Below are 23259 nucleotides of genomic sequence, written 5' to 3' on the forward strand. Positions count from 1 at the left end.
CTATCCTCTAAATGGAAATCTGGCAGGCAAGCTGGCATCTACTCTAATATACGCAGTGACAGTACACAGTATGCCTGCAGTCTGGGCTCACACCAGTTCCAGTGTTCTTGAGAAGGACACTGGCATTTGTTTATATGGTCATTACAAAGCAGTCAATGATAAATTCCTGTGGGAGTGCTTTGGAAGCAGTGGCTAAGCCCTGCCAGGTCTGTTTTTATTTTAATGCTTGTCTGCTATAAAGGATCAATGAAATAATGATTTGTTAGTGATGTAAAGGGAAACAATGCACAAACTGTGGTTTGATTTGCTTTCACTTATAACGTGTGCCGAGTTGGTTGGGCACGAATCCTCTCACCTCAGCACAGGCTCTTCATTGTATTTGTAGATGTGCATACGACCAACAAACCTGGAACAAAATAGCATACGCTCATACAGCTTGTAACTCATTTGTGAGTAAATGTTATGTGTTAATACTAGAAGGGATTTGAACTCAAGGTATCCAGATCGTTTCAGAGTTTATTAATTATTCAAAACTGACTACCCACTGACCTAAAATCAAAAAGTTTAGAGGCCTGCTTATTATTGGTGGTTAGCCATCAAAATGCTGCCATTTTTTACTGACTGAATATTCACACGCTCACCCTCATCTGATATCTGACCTAAATTATAATAGTCTCACTTACTTGCCCCAAGGAGGACCCATCTATCGTCAATGCTGAAATTGCTACAAGTAAATGAGAATGAAGCTTGTGGTGCAAAGATCAAAGCAGGATCACTTTCGTTGTCCCATAAATGCATTATGACTTGCCAAAACTTCTTTTAACAACCTGCATGTTAATATCAGAGCCATTACAGATATTTCCATTCCCTCAAACAGACCACAGTCACCACATGCTTGTAGTGTAAATCCACTGGGACCACATGATGATTGCCTACTTGTAAAGGTCAGGCTGTGGCTGTTCACACTCAATGGTGGCGTTGAGAGATTCCACATCACTCTCCGTGTCTGGCACTGTGTAGTGTGTCTGGGACAAGTGGGGGGGGGGAGAGAGGAGGAGAGAGAGGAGAGAAAGAGCTGTGACCAACTTAGGTCAAGTGATCACTTTAGCTTCCACTGCTTCTCACATACTCACACAAACAAATACGGAAAAATTAAGAAAAAGATACCAACACACTTGAGCACAAACAGGCATGAACACATATTTCTGAGTAACTACACACGAGAGACACCTCTTTAAAGCAAGGCCAGCAATCAAAGAAAAAAATTATGATTCCTATAAATTATAACTACACAAGTAGTGTGTAAGTGCCATTTTAGAAAATGCCTTAATATTGAAAAGACTAATGTTTTTCTACATCCACTACTCTTCTCTTATTAACTAATTAACTAATGCACATTAACTATAAACTTCACCTGTTTTAAATGGAAGCTACTTTTAAGTTAAATTTTCTGAGCAAAAAAAAAAAAGTAGAAAAGTAGTCCACCAATCTTACTTTATGGTCTAGACTCTCCATCCAGACTTGCTGTGGTAACAAAACATGTGCCATCATCTCGGCTAGACTGCAGCAGTATTAAATCACAGGGAAAGGTCTCGTTTTCTCCACCTCCAAAACATCTCCCACCTGGAGAAACATAACCAAAAACATTGTGAAGACAGAGTATGCTTTCTCCCTCTTTTCCAAAGAACCCAGCAGAGGATGAGCAGCAGAAGTTGAAACACATTGAGTCACTTTAATCACTAAGAGGACTCCAAATAAATACGACTGTCAGATCCCTCTTAAAGTTGTTGTGATTAGTGTGTAAACACTTGGATACTAAAAGAGGAACAGGAACAATCCATAATCATCTTTAATCTCTAGTTTGGTCTGCCAAGTAGTGACAAAATCCTGCCTGGATTTTGAATGTTATTTTAGCAAAAGGAGGTAGCTTACAGTAACTTATATGGTTCCTGTGCAGGAACAGCTGTTTTATGCAATGCATAAACAACACAAAGCTTTGGTTTTTTGACAGCTGGATGCTGAGTGGTGTCAGTAATACAGCTGACACCACTCAGCATCCAGCTGTCAAAGAAATAAATAAAGATGACCAAAATACAAATTTTTTTCCTTTTAAATCCTGAAAACTAAAGTGAGCCAGGCTACTATAAGTCTTTAAAAACAGAACACATTGGATAAATAAGTTGCCCTCACACACATCTGACCATTAATTAGCTCAGCAGACTAGTATGTTCTCCCTTGTGCATATTTCCCAGTCATTTCTAGCTGCCAGCAGCTTTTCTCTGGTCAGATATTGAAGGATGTATTTATTCCATTTGATTTCAGTTAAGATGCGTCTGTTTTGTAACGTACTTTGATCTTCTCACTCTCTTTCCGTATCCTCCGGCCGTCTTCTAGCACTGTCACTCGGTACTTATTCACCTCATTGTCAGCCTTGTGCCGTAGCCAGTCCTCATATCCCTGTGGCAATATATCAAAATCAGAATAGCATTGCTTAGTACAACAAAAAGTAGAAACCTTTTCTGTGGCATCTGTACCTATGGGGACACTGACAGTTTATAACTGATGGTCAGTACAAATGACACACAGTACAGCAGTAGCTGTCAAACTGAGGGGTGTGCTCTGAATGTTTTATGGCTTCTTAATGATAGAAGTTTCAGTAAAGGATAAGCAGGAGCTGTCAATCCCAAGGAAGAGTATAAATTCCCATGAATGTCCGTGCATACAATTAAATATCCACATTCGGTATTTCATCATTACTTGGAGAAGTGCACGCAGCAGCAGAATGAGATGGTGATTGTTCAGCAGTGCACAGTAACAGTATAAAATGAAATAATACTGAGTCAGGTAGAAGATAATTTCCAGGGCTGCAGCAGCACAAGCCACAAACCAAGTGTGGACTTTATAAAGACTCTAAGATAGTAATGGAGATGGAGGAGATGAGGATAGAGGGGTAAACCAGAATGTGTGCCAGGCTGAGTTTTGAGCCAAAAAGCGGGATTATAGGCTGATAGGAGGACAAAGTCTGGTTCAGTGATGCAGAAATAATTTTTTTTTTATAATTATTCTTATCCATATTATATTCAGTCACGAACACAAGAATATGAAACATTTGTTATGAAAAAATAACCTTACACAACCAAAACATGGATCTTGGCCTTGTTAACAAAAATTTCACTCTCAACTTTTTACATGGGTTATAGAGTCATTTACTCCTTAACCGGCTACCTCTTATATTTCAGGTAAAGTGTATTGTCACTTTTTGCTGCCACTGCTCTTAAAAACAGTCAACATATCAATAATTTGTATTAACAGGATCTGTGTGTGAGAGGAACTGTCTCAGCCTTGTTCACAGAACTCAGATCCCGTCTAACCAGGGTGGGAAAAAAAAAAATACTACGGCATCAGCATGGATGAAAGTGGACACATGTTATCAGAGGATCCCTATATTATCGTAAGGAAATCCACCCATGTTGTACATTTCAAAGTCCCAGCAGTAGACTAACTTACAAAGCCACTCCGAAAACAATACATCTAAAGCTGGGACATGGAAGCAATAGTCAAGGAAAACAGATACTCCCCTTGATAATTGTATCTCTGAAATAGACTCTCTCTCTTCATTTGCTAACACTCCCCTAAGAGGCTATTTCGTCTTCACCCCAATCAGATTCACCAGCAGAGCAACATTAAATACAAAACCCAAGAGAGCATTAGCCACTTACTTTATACAAAAATCACACGCCAGGCAGTGTATGAAGATTTTCGGGGGGAAGGGGTGAGGGGCCTATGTTATATAGAGAAAGTAGAAAGCATTTCGTGTGATGAAAGACAATATGTGAGAATAAGGACATTGCAAAATAAATATATATTATATCTATATATATATATATAATATATATATAATATATATATATATATATATATATATAATATGTTGTGTGTGTGTGTGTTCTGTGCGTTTCGGCTTGTTGTGTGTGCGCGTGCGTGTGCGTGCCATCCCAACACACACACTCCGCGCCATTAGGGACTTTCTTACCTGCTTGATAGCAGTTACTGATAATCACAAAAAATAAGGGTAGGCCACTGGTGACTGGGCTGGTGGGGGTATCCACTATCACCTAATGGAACAAACAATGGAACATTAAGACTCAGTAACAAACATATGACATTCAAGAATTCTTCACTACAGAGTACTCCTGCAGCATGTTGGCTGCTGTGGTTGCAGAAGAAATGCATGGTAACGGATCACAAGATGGGGCTGGCCCTCTAAATGCCGGGTGTAGTCCCTTTCTACTACTTCCCATATTTGTTCATCAGTAGGGAACACAAGGGAGACATTTACCTTTTGGAGGGGAGAGAAGGAGGTTCTGGACCACAGAACTTTTAATCAAGTGAGCCAGGGACAGAGTGCTTAATCTGCAGGCATTCCAACACTGCTGTCTCTCTGCCAAGGCCATGGAAGAGGGCCAGCAGAAAGCTTTGACAACTCACCTACCTGCCTGAGGTTGTGTGGGGAAATCTTAATGAAGAGTATTAATAGTGTTGGAGTTTGCATTTTCAGTCATGTATGTAATAAGAATGCAAGGATCAGGTAAACATCCAGCTTAAGAGCAGCACCTCACATGGCTCCCAGCTAAAAATCACAGTACACAAACACTCCATTGTCTTTGTGGTCACCTAGAACCATCATAAGAATTTACCCTTGCATTTCTGATCATGCAGAATGCAGGTTGGGCTCCCCCAAGAGCCAGAGGAGAATATTACAGCACGCACAGACACACCACATCCAGCTCATTGAAATTCTGACCAGGAGCATTGCAAAGTGTCAGATAGACATCAGCTCAACTAGGATATGTTTTGATGCAGTCTCCAGTGTTTTCCTCACCTGTGCTTGAACTGAAAATGAAATAAAATGACAGCAAACTTCGTAAGAACAGTCAGACACAAGCACAGATCCACACACTTAACCCATTCAAAACAAACACTCATGAAAGTACAAGGGCACTGTACTAGAAGTCAAAACTTTAGTGTGATTACAGTTAAATTAAGGACAAATCAATTACAAAGCAGAGACGGACTAGTACACCTCTACTATTTGGAGGATAAGAGTGGAGTCTGTATTATTCTCTGGAGCTTGAAAAAGGCGACTGGACTTCTTTTTGTTTCTTGAAGACGTTTCACCTCTCATCCGAAAGGCTTCTTCAGTTCTCAACCAAATGGTGGAGAGACCCAGGTATTTAAACCCCTGTGGGCGTAGTCCCCTGGAGGTGGTTATGACCCTCTATTGATCATGTGTGTGAACACATGTGCCCAGGTGTGAAGGGGGCGTGGGTCATATTTAATCAGTGGTTTCAGTTGAAACCAATTTAGGACTCCGCTCCATTGTTTCCTGTGGCCTATTGAGGTCACTGGAACAAAGGTGTGAATGGGGGTTGAGACATCTGGGAAGGGAGCTCAGGACAGCACTGTAAGCGGGGGAAAGTTGGTGACGTAATCCACCTCCTCTGTTCAATGATGGTTGTTCACAGTGGACATAGATGGCTTCTTTCACTCCTCTTTCAAACCATCTGTTTTCCCTGTCCAAAATGGACATTGGCATCCTCAAAAGAGTGCCCTTTTTCCTTCAGATGCAGATGTACTGCTGAATCTTGTCCTGTCGAGGTGGCTCTTCTATGTTGTGCCATTCGTTTGTGAAGAGGCTGTTTGGTTTCACCAATGTAGAGGTCCGAGCACTCTTCACTGCACTGAACAGCATACACTACATCACTGATCTTGTGTTTGGCGGGTTTGTCCTTGGGATGAACCAGTTTTTGTCTTAGGGTGTGACTTGGTTTGAAGTATACTGAGATGTCATGCTTGGAGAAAATTCTTCTGAGTTTCTCTGACAAGCCTGACACATATGGGATGACAATGTTGTTCCTCTTGTCCTTCCTATTCTCTGTAGTTTGTGTTTGGCCTTCATTCCTGTGCATCTTAGCTGATTTGATGAAGGCCCAGTTGGGGTAACCGCATGTTTTGAGGGCTTTCTTAATGTGTGTGTGTTCCTTATGCTTCCCTTCTGCCTTAGAGGGAACACTTTCCGCACGGTGTTGTAGGGTCCTGATCACCCCAAGTTTGTGTTCCAGAGGGTGGTGGGAGTCAAAGAGGAGATACTGGTCTGTGTGTGTGGGCTTCCGGTAAACTTCAATGTTGAGGCTTCCATCTTCCTCGATAAGCACCGCACAGTCCAGGAATGGTAACTTGTTATCTCTGGTGTCCTCCCTGGTAAAACGTATGTATTTATCCACTGAGTTAATGTGACGAGTGAAGGCTTCTACTTCTTGGGTTTTGATTTTGACCCAGGTGTCATCTACATATCTGTACCAGTGGCTAGGTGCCATCCCTTTGAAAGAACCAAGAGCTTTACTTTCCACTTCCTCCATGTAAAGGTTGGCTACAATGGGAGACACTGGGGAGCCCATGGCACATCCATGCTTCTGTCTGTAGAATCCATCATTGTATTTAAAATATGTTGTGGTAAGGCAGAGGTCTAAAAGTGCACAAATCTGATCTGGGGTGAAGCTGGTTCTGTTCTGTAAGGAGTCGTCTTCCTGTAGTCGTCTTCTGACGGTCTCCACTGCCTCAGTTGTGGGTATGCAAGTGAAAAGTGAAACCACATCAAAGGACACCATGGTTTCATCTGGATCCAGTACAAGATTCTGGACCTTGTTAGTAAATACTGTAGAGTTTTCAATGTGGTGGGGTGTGATGCCAACAAGCGGTGATAAGATGGTGGCGAGGTGTTTGGAAATGTTGTAGGTGACCGAGTTTATACTGCTGATAATGGGTCGAAGTGGGACTCCTTCTTTGTGGATCTTTGGGAGTCCATAAATGCATGGAGTGGCTTCTCCAGGGTACAGGCGGTAGTAAGTGGGGCGGTCAATGGCTTTTTCCTTTTCAAGTTGTTGCAGGCAGCAAACAACTTTTTTCTTGTAGTTGCTTCTTGTAGTTTGTATGAGTCTGTATTATATGAGTCTGTATTGTATGAGTCTGTATTATATTTGTAGCTCTTCCAGTAACACAAAAACCAAAGTATTAATATTGCCGCAGTAGCCTGATGTGTTATAAGATGAGAGTGCTCAATGGTTTAAAGGAGCAGTGAGCATTCAAGAGTATTTGGGGGTATATGTTAAAGATTCTTTAGATCTTAGGCTATGTATCTACTGCTGTATGAAGCAGCCTCTTGATGAAAGCTAGGTTTGCCCTGTTCATGTTAGCAATCCACTGATGGCACAACCAAGAAGATCCCTTTCCTAAACACTGATAAAACCACTGTGATAACAGACTGACAGTTGCTACTGAGTCTTGTTTTGAGCTTCTAGTACCTCAGGTGATGACAATCAGGCTTGTCATCATTGGAGGCAATCTCAATGCAGAAAGATATCAAGATGAGATTTTGCATCCCTACATCTCCATGGAGGGATGCGTGGTAGCAGAGTAGTTAGCACTGTTGCTTCATAGCAAGCAGGTTTGAATCCACCATGTGGCCGGGTCATTTCTTTGTGGAGTCTGCATGTTCTCCCTATGTCTGCGTGGGTTCTCTCCAGGTACTCCGGCTTCCTCCCACAATCCAAAGACATGCAGTTAGTGCGGTTAGGTTAATTGGTGATTTTAAATTGCTTGTAGGTGTGAATGTGAGTGAATGGTTGTCCGTCTCTCAGGCTGTCCAGGAGCTCAGTGATGCTCTGGTTCAGATCTGAGTGGAAATCCCCCAGGACACCATCCATCGTCTTATTAGGAAACACCCCAACATCGTCAAGCATGCATACAAACTACTGAGTACCATTCTGAGCTTACTTTTTCCCCATTGAGATCTGATGTGTTTTCAAAGTGTTTCTTTAATTTTCTGAGCAGAGAGAGCTAGAGAAATAGATAGATAGATTTTGATATGATATAGACAGAATATTGTTAACATGGTCATCTCAAAGAGCACTGGCTGTGAGCAGGGAGCTGCTCAGCAACTGTGAGGAGCATCCAATGAGAAGGAAGCTGGACTAAAGAAAAGGTGCCCCCTAAAGGCAAATGAGCTTAATCAGCTTGTGTGACACAGTGGATTACACAAGGATTTGCACCAATGCCCAGTAAGATAAAAACTGGTTATTTTAAACCGTGAATCATGCAAAGCTATTCTAGTAGAGAGCAATATTAAAAATACAGAGTTAGGTCCCCTTTAATTTCCAACACCTCTTGTTCACATAACTAGATTTAGATTTGTGTAATCACAGAAAGTATAACAGCAACTAGCATTTCTCTGATGCTGCAGCCAGATGGCAAAACCCAACTACAGTTTACCACAGTACAAAGAAAATGCTTTACAAAGCCAACTTTCAGCCTAAGAGTTTGATTTTGATTTATCCTTAGCTACTGTTCAATAGAGGACTAAAAAAAGAAAGTGCTGATGGTGGCATTTTATCTGTTCATCATCAAAACCCACACAAAACAACCTTAATCCCACACTATAATACAATTTAAAATCACTTGACAGACTTCAAAGACATGGCTGTATCTAGGACAGCCTCCATTTTTGGAACAGAAGAGTTGTCACTGAAATTTAACATATTGACTCTATACCTACTGAAACTATTTCAGTTATTTAGTCATAATTAAAAATACTATTCCGTTTAATCCACGAACTACCAACTGGTGCTTCTGTGTTTAGATGGCTTGCAGTTGTGTAGCCCCAGGTCTTTTGTGATCATGCATGCAGTTTGAGCTTGCTCAGCATTTCCAGGAACATCATGGACAAATTATTAGAACACTTTTAGAAAGTACATGTGCCTACACTTTTACAATAGCAATGGTTCAGTGGTAATTTAAGTACAGCAGATCATCACTATTCACACACTGCAACATCAAACTCCTAAGGATACTAAAACCTACACAAAACCTTGATGTTCTCTGCTTCTTCTAAACAACAAACTAATCTAAGAGTTTGTGTTCCACTGCACTGATTAACAATCACCACCAAACTTCCACATGATGGGGAAAAATAAATACCTTTCCTTCATTGCACCAAATGCAAAACCAAAAGAAATCACAGCAGCAAGCGTGAACTAATGTACTGCTGCTGATGTGCTGGTGTGATATCACAGCAGCAGAACGGGGCAGCACAAAGCCCTTCATCTGAGCCGGGAAGTGTGTCAGAGTGAGCGACAGGCAGCTGGTCCCCAGGGTCCCAGAGCAGCACAGTGGGTCCTCGCATCCTCCTACCCCTTCGCCCTCTCATTTTTTTTCCTCTGTCGTTCCTTTTCTCTCGCCTTCTCAACGCCGTTTTTCTCATTCTCTCATAGTGCTCTATTCCCATTCAATCAAATTCAAGCAAAGACATACAGAGCTATTTATAGGAGAGTGGTGCTTTTTTATCAGCCTGTGTCTATTTGTGGCACTTAGATGTACAGAGGGCTTCCTGGCTGCTGACGTCAACAGTGCAGCGCTGCAGCGAATTGGAGGTTATGTGAGACAGAAAGAAAGACACCAAATGACAATGCGAGACAAAAGGAGGGTAGAATAGACTTTGGGAATGAATGACATTTGGTTGTTGGTGGAGAATTTCCATCAAGCCTCTCTGGGGAATGAGAAGATTTATTTCTATCTATAAGATGCAAGTGCAAAATGAGTGCACATCTGTGTACCTGTTTCTCACACTCTAATATAATAGCAAGCTGCATGGGAAAGACTGAGTGGTTAGGATAAGGAGCCCCCTCAAGAGAAGCTGGATTAGTGGAGAAATGCCAACCATACTGCAGCTCGGGTAAACACCCAGGACACCCACTGACTCATACATAACATGCGCAAGCGCGTGTGCACACACACACACACAAAAATCACACGACAGGTAGAAATTCCTTGCATTCACATACGACAAGATGCAGTTTGTATGAGTGATGCAAGAATGATTTGTGGTTTACGTCCACATACATGTACTACATTTTCCTCATGATAATTTCATACATTTTCATAAATTAGCAAATTAAAATTCCAGCATTTATACACATTAGCACTAGAATTAAGCCAGGCAACTTAGAAACACTGCAGCTGATATGAAATTGTTTGAGATTAATATAATTTGTGACACCGAAACACAGGGTTTCTGGGAACAGAAGCTCAGAGTGAGTAAGTGACTAGAGAAAGCACATCCCTCTTGACAGGTTCTAAAGCCAGCACCTGTTTACACTAGAGGGCTCTTTGCTGAGATAGTTTAGGTTATCGCTAAAAGGAGACCAGTTAGTTTCCATTTCCATAGAACACAAAAAGAGATAGTTAGGAAAAGGTGATGGAAGAGGAAAAGCAGATGTATAAACAAATCATAGGAGAGGAGAGGAGAGGAGAGGAGAGGAGAGGAGAGGAGAGGAGAGGAGAGGAGAGGAGAGGAGAGGAGGGAGAGGAGAGGAGAGGAGAGGAGAGGAGAGGAGAGGAGAGGAGAGGAGAGGAGAGGAGAGGAGAGGAGAGGAGTCACTTAAGTGTACAAAAATAGGGTTGCCAGTCAATGTCTTTTAGTCAGCATTCTCACCCAATACAGTTTCCAGTAATAAAGCCAAGGCAGCACAGGCAAAGCAAGCCAAGGCAGTGACACAAAAAGAAAATCTGAGATTGCCATGAGACTAACAAATCTGTTAAAATGGGACTTTCAGACAAAGTCAGAAGCAGTTACTATAGAAATGATCTGCAATTCTAGACATGTTTCACAATTTCAAGAATTAAAGGAAGATAAAAAAAAAATACAGATTTACAGGTTGAACCTTGTATTTTAATTCTATACTGTTATGATTTAAAAAAAAAAAAAAAAAAAAAAAAAAGATCAATTCTTTCCACACATAATCATGGTTGCAATGCCCCATGAAACAGCCAATAATTTACGAACTAACACTGGAGCAAGAGAGACAAAGATTAGAATGTACAGAGCTTTCTTGAACCCTCAAAACAGATGCTTATAGATTAGCTATGTAACTCCTTACTGTAACTCAAATTTATAAAATTACACAAAAAAAATATTTTCAACTTGAACCAAGTTGGGGGCCATATATTTATTTATTTATATTTATTTAATTTTCATTTGATTCACTTTTTTCACTGACTTTATTCCTAGATGTTGGTTCTCTTTCAGTATTACTCTAAAACAATGGAAGAGATGAGATCCTGTTCTCAGTATGTGGATCAATGTGTTAGCTGAATTAACCTGCTGAAGATTTGGTGTGACGCTGAATTTTTCAGTTCTTTGAAACAGTTGTAAACAAGATTAAATGCTGGACTCTGCATAATGAAGTAACCTGAGCAGGGCAAATGAGAGCAGATAGAAGCAAGGCATTTAAACATGACCAATTATACTGATCAAACTGAGGAAATCAGAAATAAAAGCCTATCTTTAATTCTACCTTGCTTCAAATAGAGCTTTATGACCTTCTGTAGTTCAGTTAAAAACAAGGCCCAGATAAGTAGGCCCAGTAAGGAAATGCAGTAGAGCAGTTTCACGCCTGATATAACTGCACACACACTTTTCCTGTTACTGTTGCACATCTGCTATGGCTGCATGCACATGGACACACGTTCTCACGCCCCTTTTTATGCAGGCAACACAGCCAGTATGTAGTTCGCGTAGACTGTATACACTGGTACATTGACCCATTCAGGCTTAATAAAAACAACATTGCATCTACTTCATAATCTGCCTGAAACCAGACCTTCAAACACAGGACCTGACTACAAATTAAGACAGTCACATAAACAACAGGCACCCACAAAGTCATTATTTAAAAATGATAAACAAACTTATCACTGTTTCAGTTAGCATGCAGACAGAGCTTGTTCTTACCTGCACCAGGAAGATGATAAGGAAGTAGAAATTGGCAATTCTTCTAAACTGTTCAAACAGGTTCTTTGGTAGAAAGTTCCATACTGTATACTGTAGGAGAGAAAAGAAGAAACATACATGACAAAGGGAAATAAAATAGAAATTACTGCATGTGGACTTGTCTTTGTTGCTCTGTGCTCTCTGACTTTCCCATTTTACCATGATGTTTTGCAATCAAACTTAGGGAGGTTAAACAAAGGCTTGGCAAGGGAAGAGAGATTAGAGACATTCAATATTCACAGTCTTGCATTTGTGTATTATGTTTGTGCTGGGGAAAGAAAATAGGAAGGCAACTTCAATAGCTGAGAGTCTCTGTACTTTGCACCAACTAGGAAGACAGCCCTTGGGGGATCACAGGTATTCCACTGATTCAGATTAGAGGTTTATCTCCTTTATTTGGCTATCCTTGAATGTAGAGCCTATGAATTTATGAAGTGGTAGACTGTTTATGTGTGCTTTATTTTTTTTAAGTGGCCATGACTGCTGATACCATCGGGTCCGAAGCAACACATGTCTACCAAACTCCCAGAGACACATCTTAACAATACTCTGCTGGTAACCTTACGCCAAATAACAAAGCACCAAAATAAACTCCCAAAAAAAACACACGCACACACAAATACAAACTCACATCTGCAGAATCTTGCACAGAAACAACAATGAAGCCCTGGTTATGAAATGCATGGGGATAGTGTTGAAATGCCGCAGCAGGAGAGTGGCCCATCTTATTTTGCTAAAGAGAAAAAGTGTGAAAGTAGCAAGAAAGAAAGGGTGGGGAGTGCAGGAACAATGAGAACAAGAGAGGAGAGGTGGGGGTTGGACACTGCAGGGAAGCAACAGGAAGAACAGAGGCATGAGGGAGAATAAACACTACAGATGGGGTAATTAAAGATTCCTTACCCTGACAAACTGACAGAAACTAATAGATTGACCCTTCCTTGCAGGGATGCTCTGCACCATTATAAATCCCGGAGCCATTTTACTATCACCTCACTTGCTTCCCCTGATCACTTTCACCTTACAGATCCACAAGCCAGCCAGTCAGTACTTGCCCGAGCTTGCTGTTGACACAGGACTAATGGGTAAAATAAGACTTAGTTGGTGGTGGGGGGGCTGCAGTCAGAGCCCAGGGGAAACAACCGAATTGCCCACCGTTCCAGTACATTAATAGCAGCCATGTATTTCTTTGCCACAGTCTGTGCTCCACTGGCAGACAAATAATCGCCTTCCATTGGGAGCCAAGACAAGTATGAGGAGAGACAGTAGGAGGGGAAATAAAGAAATACAGATACTGGAATGCTGAGGACAGTTCAAGAGTTCATTTTGCAAGTGCTAAATAAGAAACTAGAACTACCTGTATGAAGGTGAAACATAACACACAGAGTAACAAACAAACATCTTGGTGCACTGCCAGACTAGAGCCTTGGCAAAACCATGGGAATTTGATTCTTACCTTGGAGGACACAATCCTGTTATCGCAGAACTTGGGTGGGATGAAAACCTCATTGGCAGGACACGGCCGATGGCCAACATAGATAGTCCTACTGTCTACTCTTCTGTCATCTCCACCAAGCTAGAGAAGAGGGGTCGGGAGAGGACGTTAGTAAGCTGAGGTTCTTCTTTTCATTTAAATAGATGCTAGACACTGAACAAACTCAGGCATTTCTAACAAAGCCAACTGTGCACTATACATGAAACAACAATTACTTGAAGAAGAAAAAAAAAAAAAGCCAAAATTTTAAATTGATGCACTGAGGGTGCAGATTCATCAATAAGAACAAAAGAGATGCCTTGTTATTTCATGTGCAAATCTAAAAATCTTAGAATGAGTTGCAGCCATAAAATAAATGTCCAGTCTGATTATGTCTAAATCGCACCCATATAATTAGGAGATTATAGTTTCAACTGCAGAAAATTAAGACTTGAAAAGCGCTCTGGTGAGCACTGGACAGTAATTTGCAGAAGGGCCAAATAAAAATTTGATAAGGGTCAAAGGGCCAAAATAGTGTGAAGACTACAACTTAATTTTGTCTGTCTCACATCGTCTTTCATGAGTAGTAGGGCTGCAACGATTAGTCGACATAGTCGACAAAAAATAGTCGACGACGAATTTAATTGTCGACAATAGTCGTTTATTATTACTGGTGATTTTTTTTTTTTACGTAGTGAGACATCTTCCTGTCCGTCTTTCTCTGGCAAGCTTCACACATGCGCAATCCGGCTGTTAAGTGATGACGTAGAATTCCATTTCCTGGTCCAAACTGTCATGTGATCAAGTTGCCGCAATGCTGTGTCCCTGGTTGCTATAACTCGAAAAAAACACACTCAGGTGTGATTTTACTGATGATAAAAGAGAAGCGGAAATAGCTGCAGTTGATAAGGTATGTTAGAATCATCTTTAATAGTGACCAGTCATTGGTTATACCAGGGGTCGGCAACCCGTAATCCGGAAAGAGCCATTTGAACCCGGTTTACACGGAAAAGCCGCAAATAATAGCGGAAGCCGGTAGCCGCTACCGGAAGCCGGTATAGGTTACGCGAGTGACGCATATATTGAAAAACTAAAATAAATAAGTAAAATGATTTTATTTTAATATTTCAAGATCACACTAATGTTCCAATTTAAAACTACAACAAAAACCGAACTGAGAAAAACAAAATGCACTTCAACTGGATACTGATAATTTACTTCCACGACCCGCAGAGCCGCACATTAAGTCTGGATGAGCCGCATACGGCTCCGGAGTCGCAGGTTGCCGACCCCTGGGTTATACCGTTGCTGTTTATTTAGAATCATTTGGACCCAAAAACGACATCAGAGTTAAAGATCGGATAGCATTCAGCCGCACGTTTAGTGATGGGGGGTACTGGTAAAACTGTGCAAACTTTGTTTTACAGGGACAAAAAAGTACTTTATATTTTTTTTATGGTTGGAAAAATGGACCGTTAGTCATATCAGCAGCAAACCTGATTAAAGGTTTTGAATGAAGTATGTGTTACTACCACATTTTAAATAACCTAATGCTAAATGTAAAAGCTGATAGCTAAATAAGTGCCATTTCATAATTATGCAATTCATAATCCGACTAGTCGACTAATCGTTTCAATAGTCGATGACTAATCGACTATCAAATAGTCGTTAGTTGCAGCCCTAATGAGTAGTAGAAAAAAATACATTTAAAAAAAAAAAAAAAAAGGAACATTCCAAAACAGACCAAGCAGCAAACCTCAAGGGCTTTAAAAATAAAGTGAAAGCAGAGTAGCTTTCACTTTATTTAACTTAATTTTTTTCAAATGGCCAGTTGAGACTGGGTCCAAAAGTGAGTTGATCAAAATTCTTCTAGCAGAACATGTCAGAAACCATCTTGGAAACACCCCCAGGCAGTTATTAGTTAATTAAAGGGTTCGTACATCTTTTCCAGAATCAAATTCAAGTACTTTTTAAGCACTTCCAATGTCCATTTTCAAGGTTTTCCAGCACATTAAGGGGTCATTCATAATTATCAACATTTTCCAAAGTGTACAAAGAGTACACTCAGACCCCCCTCCCCCTCTCCAAAAGTATACAAAGAAAATGTTGATCTTTTTTCATGGCATTTAATTTCACCTGGTTCTTTGGTATTTTAATGTAATAGGAAGTATTAAAAACACATCCTGGTGTTGAAAAATTCTGGAAATCTTGGTATCAAATATAGTCTTTCCTATATTAAAACATTGTATTGCACTGCATGTACGCAAAATGTATATGCCGCCACACTGTACACAGTGGCAATGGAGCAATTTGTCATCTGAACAGCTGGTCTTGTGCCAAAAAGTGATTTCTGGTATTTGCCAAAAAAAATTATTGCTGGTATTTATATTGTTGTAAATTACTTGTGGACCTATAATCAATCAAGCATCTCTCAAACATTATCTCTCATGAATGATATCAATTCATTTTGAGTCACAAAGAACATTCCTGTCATATGGTAGAACCTGCAATCAGTTTTTGGCAACACCGGCGGCCAGTGTTGCCAACTTAACAACTTTAGCGCTAGGACTTTTTGTTCCCCAAAAATTGACTAGCCACAAATTTTGCGACTTTTTCCGGTGTTATCAGGGACTTTTGGAGATATGCCAGTGTTGTGCCAAAAAGCGATCGTCTGCCAAAAAAGTGATTTCCAGTATTTGGAAGAAAAAAAAAAAAGATTGGGTGTATTTAAATTGCTGTAGATTAATTTTTGGCCTAAACTCTGTAAAACATGTCAAACATAACTTTCGTGAATGATATTACATCATTTTGAGCAAGAAACAACACTCCTGTCACAAGGTAGAAGCTGCAATCACTTCTTGACAAAGTGACTTTTATATATTCTTTATTAATGAGGGTAAAAAAATATAATTGACATTAAAAATGTCTTTTTTTCCCCCAAGAGATCTGTCAAAGAGAGCTGCAAAAATTGCAACAAATATAACATTACAGTTCTATAAAGAGCAGCCAAAAAGGACTGGATTGATTGTAATTATTGTAGGGTTATTATTGAATTGAATTATAATATAGATAAAATAATGCAGAGTCATAAATATATTCTATTGTCACAGGACAAAAACAATTCATGTATAAAATTCATGCATAAAATTAAGAAGTTATATATATATATATATTAATATATATATATATATATATATATATATATATATATATATATATATATATATATATATATATATATATATATATATATATATATATATATATACACACACACACACACATACATACATACATACATCCATCTCTGGAATTAATCACAAGCTCCTGATATTGTGAACAAGTACTTAATTTCTATATTTATGTATATTATGAATCTTCTCAAGACATTTTATTTTAAAACAAAAAAAATAACAATGAATGCCTAATTTCAAATGGTGATTGAATACGTAAATAAGATCAGACACTGATACAAAGAAGACACACACACAGTGCGTAAGAAAATAAGCTTGTAGTCATTTTATCTCATTATCCAACTAGGCACATTTCATAACATATAGCTATGTTTTCTCTTCAAGCTTAAGCATAAGTCTGCTATTACTGTGACTGTAAATTATTAAGGTTGTGCTGACAGGGGAGCTGCTTTTTTCTAATATAAAGGCCAGTAACATGGGCTGAGGGGACAAATTACCATGAACATCTGATCTTGGACAAGTGCCGGGGAACACGTGAATTATGGCCACCTGGATAGCAAGCTTCCCAAAGTCTGTTTCAGACAGAGGTTAGATCAAAGAAAAACCTTAAACACTTAGAAGCCTAATTCATGCATGTAGGGACAAAAAAAAAAAAAAGAAGAAGAAGAAAAAAAGGCATTCATAATGAGTTTATGCAGCCATTTGCTTGTCATTAATGGTAAAAAAAACTAAAGGCCAAATTTTTAATGTTAATCTCAAATACCGCGTCTTTCCTGCAGTCCAGATTAGAAAAGGAAGCCAATGGGTTTACATAACGCTCCCTTATGCATGAGCAGCTACATTCACACCTCAGTGTGGAAGTCGAATTTACCATCCCCTACCTGATGAGCACACAGTGACACTCCATCAGGACGGGACAGAACCGTGGGGGGAAGAAGAGTGTGAGAGGAAGGAAGCACACTAAGATCCAAGAATTGATGCATATCCACTTTTTTCCCCTATATCAAAACAACATCCTGCCCCCAGGAGCAGTAAGCCAAGGATATCTCCACTGCCAGTGTTTGTTCAGAAGCAGTAACTGTGAAATTTATCCTTAATCTGCGCACTCAAAAAACTGTAACAGCAAATGTAATGAGTAGTTAATAACAGAACACCAGTAAAATGCAAACATTTACAAAGGGCTGGTCTACCAAAATATAAAAGTAAATACACCTTCTACAACTAAAATAGCCTATAAGTCAAAGTATTCAAGGGCTCTGGCTTTTACTTTACAGGTTTATATATCAGACAACCAACAATAGTAGATTACTGGCTTTCCCGTAGTTTTAAGGTCACAGATCAGTCAGAAACACATGCTAGCTGTAATCCAGATGAAGCCAACAATGGTGCTCAAAAGCTGTAAATCAAAACACACAAGTAAGCCCTGTCTCCTCAATGAGGGTTCTCAAAAAGAGATGGCACCTACAGAAACATAACTCGTGGCGAAATTAGAAAAATTATTCTGTATTAAATGAGGAAACAGTCCATGCCCTAGGGTACTAAAGATAAGAAAAGAACTATTGAATGGCCATTGATTTAGTGGTGGAGTCACTGTAAAATATAATGAGGGTCAGACTGTGGGGGCCACTTCATTTTTGAGCAGTACGTGATTGCAATGCTCATCTCCCAAAAAGTGAGCTAAAAGCCATAGAAGAAATGCTAATGTAAGGGAAAAAAATAGAACTTATTGCATTATCTTTGCCTCACTGTCAAAGGTCAAACAAAGCATCTGATGCCAGTGATCTTAGTAAGTAAAGCAGAGTCAAGTGCCAGTATGCCAATATGAAACTGTATTCATCCTTGATGATAAAGCACCAGCTACCAAAAGTGAACGGAAATCAATAAAGCAAACATCCAATGCTCAATCAAGCTGAGATGTAACTGCTCAGTCAAAAATAAATGGTGCATTAGAGAATTGAGTGGGGATTAAACTTTACATTAAAATATGCCCTAAATTAAATCATGCACACATTGTGAAATGAGCACAGGGTGGAACGTGGGTTTGGGGGGGTAGGTGCTCCACTGAGAGCAGGGGGGGGGAATGTAAGACTGCATTCAGCTAGTGCCAAACACCAATGATGACTGGTCTGATGACACTGCGCCCTGTCACACCATCTCACAATTCAGTGACTATCTTGTTTTGTCACAATCTGCATGTTGTAAGCAGAACTGAGTACCCAGAAAATTACAAGGCCTGTTTGTTGTATTACAATCCATCACAACCATAACTCTCTGACAGCACAGCTTTTCGAATTATTTTATGTATTTTTAATGCCTTTGGCACTGCATCATTGAGATGTTGATACCACTCTGGTCATTTTTCTTGTGCAGCAGTCTGCAGTATTGTATCTGACTGCATTATATTAATATATATATTTATATATATATATATATATATATATATATATATATATATATATATATATATATATATATATATATATATATATATAAACCTAAACTCCAACTAACTTGATGTATCTAATAATTATTTCTGCTTGAAAAATGATACAACCAAGTCAAAAGTAGGTCAGATGTGGCTCCGTAAGAGAACATGCTGTGTTTCCTGTGAGCAATACTTACATTATTCATGTCGTACGACACAAAACACGCAAAAAACCAGCCAACAAATCCTGTCCAAGGTAGACCCTTGACAGATCACTAACTTAAGACAATGTTGACAACCACTCACATTCACAGTAGCACCTAATACTGGATTTCAAAGGCAGATGTTGACCAGTTTTACGGGAGAATAAAAATCTTATATAGGATAGATGTATCAACTGATATTCACAAATACTAATTAACATACATAGAGCATGTTAGAATTCTACTGAAAAAGGAAGATGACTATGGCTACATAGACATAGCGCTTAATATTCTCAATATTACATCCATCCATCTTCTTCCACTTATCCAATTTAGGCTTGTGGTTGAGCTGGAATTTATCCCAACTGGCACAGATAAACAGGGTACACCCTGGAAAGGTAGCCAATCTACCACAGGGCTAACACAGTCGGACAGTCCTTCACACTTATATTCACAGTTCAACCAATTTAGAATCACCAATTAACCTAACACTCATGTCTTTAGACCAGGGGTAGGGAACTCCAGGCCTCGAGAGCCGGTGTCCTGCAGGTTTTAGATGTGTCCCTGATCCAGCACACCTGAATCACATATAGAAGTCATTAGCAGGACTCTGGAGAACTTGACTGCAGACTGAGGAGGTAATTCAGTCATTTGAGTCCGGTGTGCTGGATCAGGGACACATCTAAAACCTGCAGGACACCGGCTCTCGAGGCCTGGAGTTCCCTACCCCTGCTTTAGACTCTGGGAGTAAGCCAGTGTACCCAGACATGGGAACATATAAACTCCACACAGAAAGACCCCAGTAGGACAGTAGATTCAAACCCAGGACCTTCTTGCTGTGACGTGATGGGGCTAACCATCTTGAGGTAATGGCGTTAGCCACCACACCACCATGCTGTCCTCAATATTACATCAGTATATATCTATTATATCAGTTTAAAAACCCATGCAGATTAAAAATGCTCTGTACAAACATCTCAATCAGAATCAACAAGCTTGGTTGCAGAGGGGTGGTTTAAACATTTACAGTTGTAAAGTTTACATACCCATTAGTAAGAATGTCATGAGAATTTTGGATTTTCTCTAATCCACACATTGTGAAAAGTATACATACAGACTCAAATATATATACATACTCCCACTAATATTTAATTAAATGTCCCTTAGCAAGTTGTATCTAGACCAGATGCTTTTGATCGCCATCAACAAGATTCTAGTATAATTCTGGCCGGATATTTGGCCACTCTTCTTGGCACAATTGATACAGTTCATTTAAATTGGTTGGTTTCCTGGCACAGTCCCAGCTTTTAAGCTTCGTCCAAAAAAATTTCAATAGGGTTTAGGTCGGGGCTCTGGAAAGGTCATTCCAGAAGCTTAATGTTAGCCTGTTTTAGCCATTCCAGAACCAGTTGTGATGTGTTTGGGATCATTGTCCTTTTGGTTTAAGATGGTGCTGCCCTGTGTTTCACTGTCTGATGAAGAGCGGGTGTGCTTGAAATGTCATACACTACTAGATGCAATAAATATGGAAACTGGAGTTCTGCAGTGTGTGAATGATTAATTCTTTTCTATGTAAACTTCTGACCACAACTGTACATGAACAAATCAAAAGTAAAGTTGTACCACACAATTAACATACACTGATTACTGTGTGGCTGCGCTCGTGTACGTTCTTTCTGCAAATGATTTCTGTCGTCAAAATAAATGCATAGGCTTTGAGAAAATGGCAGATTTCAAACTGAACTACTCATCTGCAAAGCTTTTTTTTTTTCCTTTTTTCTCCTTCAAAACAAAGTTTAAACGCACTTTTAAAAGAAACTTCTCCCATGGTGGAAATGCAAAATCCTCAGATGACCCTCAGGTATAAATGACACAAGAATGAGAGAAGAAATCCAGTTCTTTGATACAGTGCTTCGCTGACACAAATGTGTTACCATTTATGGCCAGCAAGTCTGTTGCAGAGAATAACAGAAGTGGTTTTGGTTCTCACAGCTGCTCTGGACAGTAACATGTTTTATGATCTATAGCTGTTAAGCTTTCTGTCAAGGTTTAACTGAACTGTGTCTCCAGCAGCTTACATGTGCATGCCTCGCAATAAGGAGTAAAGATAGCACAGTGCTGTACAGAGAAAAAAAAAAAAATGTACTGATAGAAAGTGTGACAATGGTACAGCAAGTGTTATTTTTCCGTGCACAAATAGATTTTGTGGTCAAACAAAATCAATACTGTAACTTTCTGACAAAACTGCCGAAGCAATTTGAAAATGTAAGCCCAAAAGAATACAGTAGGTTCAGCTTTGTTCTGTACAGTCTGCTTTGGTGGTTTTATAACCTTGTGTAGAGGGGACAAAAACACTAAGCTCTTCCAGTACAGAATGCAGGAGCTGTGCCATTAAGCTTCAAAAAATGCACTCAGAAAAGCTACTTAAATACATTTAATGAGGTGTGTGAGAGAGCTGTGCAAAGAAGAGAGAGCACTAGGGACTAATGTTTGTACTTGTTCATGCTGCATGTGTACAGTTTGCACAACACTGAGAATGTCACTGAACTCGATTTTTGTTTTCCATTTTCCCCGCATAAAGGACAAAGTATGAATGAGACAGAATCTATGACACAAATATATACCTAAACACCAAAAGTATTCTGATGGAAGTGGAATGATTGCCAGAAACAAATGCCTCACTTCTAGTAAGCAGTTTTAAAAACTGTTAATGACAACAGTGAAAAATGGTCCAACAGAAACTTGAAGTTGTAAATATGACAGGCTCAAAAAAAAAAAAAAAAAAAGCTGAGTGATGACTGAATGGAAGAGGAAAGATGCATGGGCTGAGTTAGTGCTGTTCATCCCCGCAGCGCTCTCTCTCTGGCACATTCTTCAATTTCATTCTCTCACTTTTTCTTGTCAGCCCACTTGCCTGTCCTATTCCAGCACGCTCACTCTGTCTCACTAATTGTAACTCTCAATTTTGATTACATATCCAAGTGCTCATTGCCCATACCAAGAGAATTTAGAGTGGCTACATTTTCCTTTGAGGAAAATATAGCACAAAGATGCAAAACGAAAGCTTTATTACTGCAATGACTTTGAGAAGTACTCACCTCTTTGTTGTTTTCTGTGCTGCAAACAAGTTCTAAATCAAGCTCTCTTTTGTGGGCTAGCTAGTCTAATTTCAGCATAAAGTCCTAAAATTATTTTTAAGTGCAACTGACATTCAATACTTTAAATACAAAGAGACTTCCGGAGTTGAAATCGCCTTTCCTGCTCCCAAAGGCCTTTTGAGCTATTCCACAGTCTATGCTAGGTAAACTAGAAACATGTTGATAATTTTTCAGACACCACCAGACATTACAGAATGCACATACAGATTACTTAATAGCATATGTATTTGTCACCTGTTTGATCATTCAAAGGCTGCAAGGTACTGTGCATTTTCATTTAGGTCCATTTAGGCTGACCAGCTTTGTCCAGTTTTAAAAGAAAAATAATTGTAAAAATCTACACATATATTGGCAATCACTGTTTTTTATAACTATTATTTACTTATTTATTTTTTATTTATTTTTATTTTTTTTGGCTGATGCTGGCTGTTTGGGGGAAAAAATGAACAGATAAACCCTAGTTTGTAGACTTATTGTATTTGTTTTCTATTAGCATTCAAAGACTCATTCTTGGAACAACTAGACCAAAAATAATTTTGCTGTTTTTGGCCAAGATCAGATGAAACCAAGTTAAAAGTTTAATGGAAGTTTACTCCTTACAAGACTGAATTACTTTACTATTGCTTCAGTTCCTGTACTGTGTTACATCAAATCAATTTGTCTTTGTATAGCACCATTACTGTCATACAAAAGTGGTTCAAGGTGGTTCAGAACATAATAAAGCAATCACACAAAGTTTCAAAAAAGCTTAAAAGAGCATTTGTCTCTTAAGCAACACTTGAGCAGATTTGGACACAATGCAACAGACCTGAATTTACTGCAATTTAGTTAATAAAGCTCTCTCTCTCTCCAAGCAAACAAAAAGCACATTAATAACAGCAAACAACAGTTTCAGACAGAAGCTTACAAAATCAATGAAAAGTG

The 23259-nt window shown here is 39.3% G+C and overlaps 1 protein-coding gene across 1 annotated transcript in view; it reads right to left on the minus strand.

The window, feature by feature from the left end:
- The window catches only part of atp11c (ATPase phospholipid transporting 11C (ATP11C blood group)), a 48871-nt gene that overhangs the window by 16741 nt on the left and 8871 nt on the right, over positions 1–23259 (minus strand). The window contains 10 exon segments of the mRNA XM_030739039.1: positions 356–406; positions 937–1025; positions 1495–1503; positions 1505–1602; positions 1605–1623; positions 2350–2457; positions 4034–4054; positions 4056–4115; positions 11846–11935; positions 13338–13457. Of these exon segments, the coding sequence (XP_030594899.1) occupies positions 356–406; positions 937–1025; positions 1495–1503; positions 1505–1602; positions 1605–1623; positions 2350–2457; positions 4034–4054; positions 4056–4115; positions 11846–11935; positions 13338–13457 (665 nt within the window).

The sequence above is a fragment of the Archocentrus centrarchus genome, chromosome 10 (genome assembly GCF_007364275.1).
Source record: "Archocentrus centrarchus isolate MPI-CPG fArcCen1 chromosome 10, fArcCen1, whole genome shotgun sequence".
Classification (NCBI taxonomy): Eukaryota; Metazoa; Chordata; class Actinopteri; order Cichliformes; family Cichlidae; genus Archocentrus; species Archocentrus centrarchus.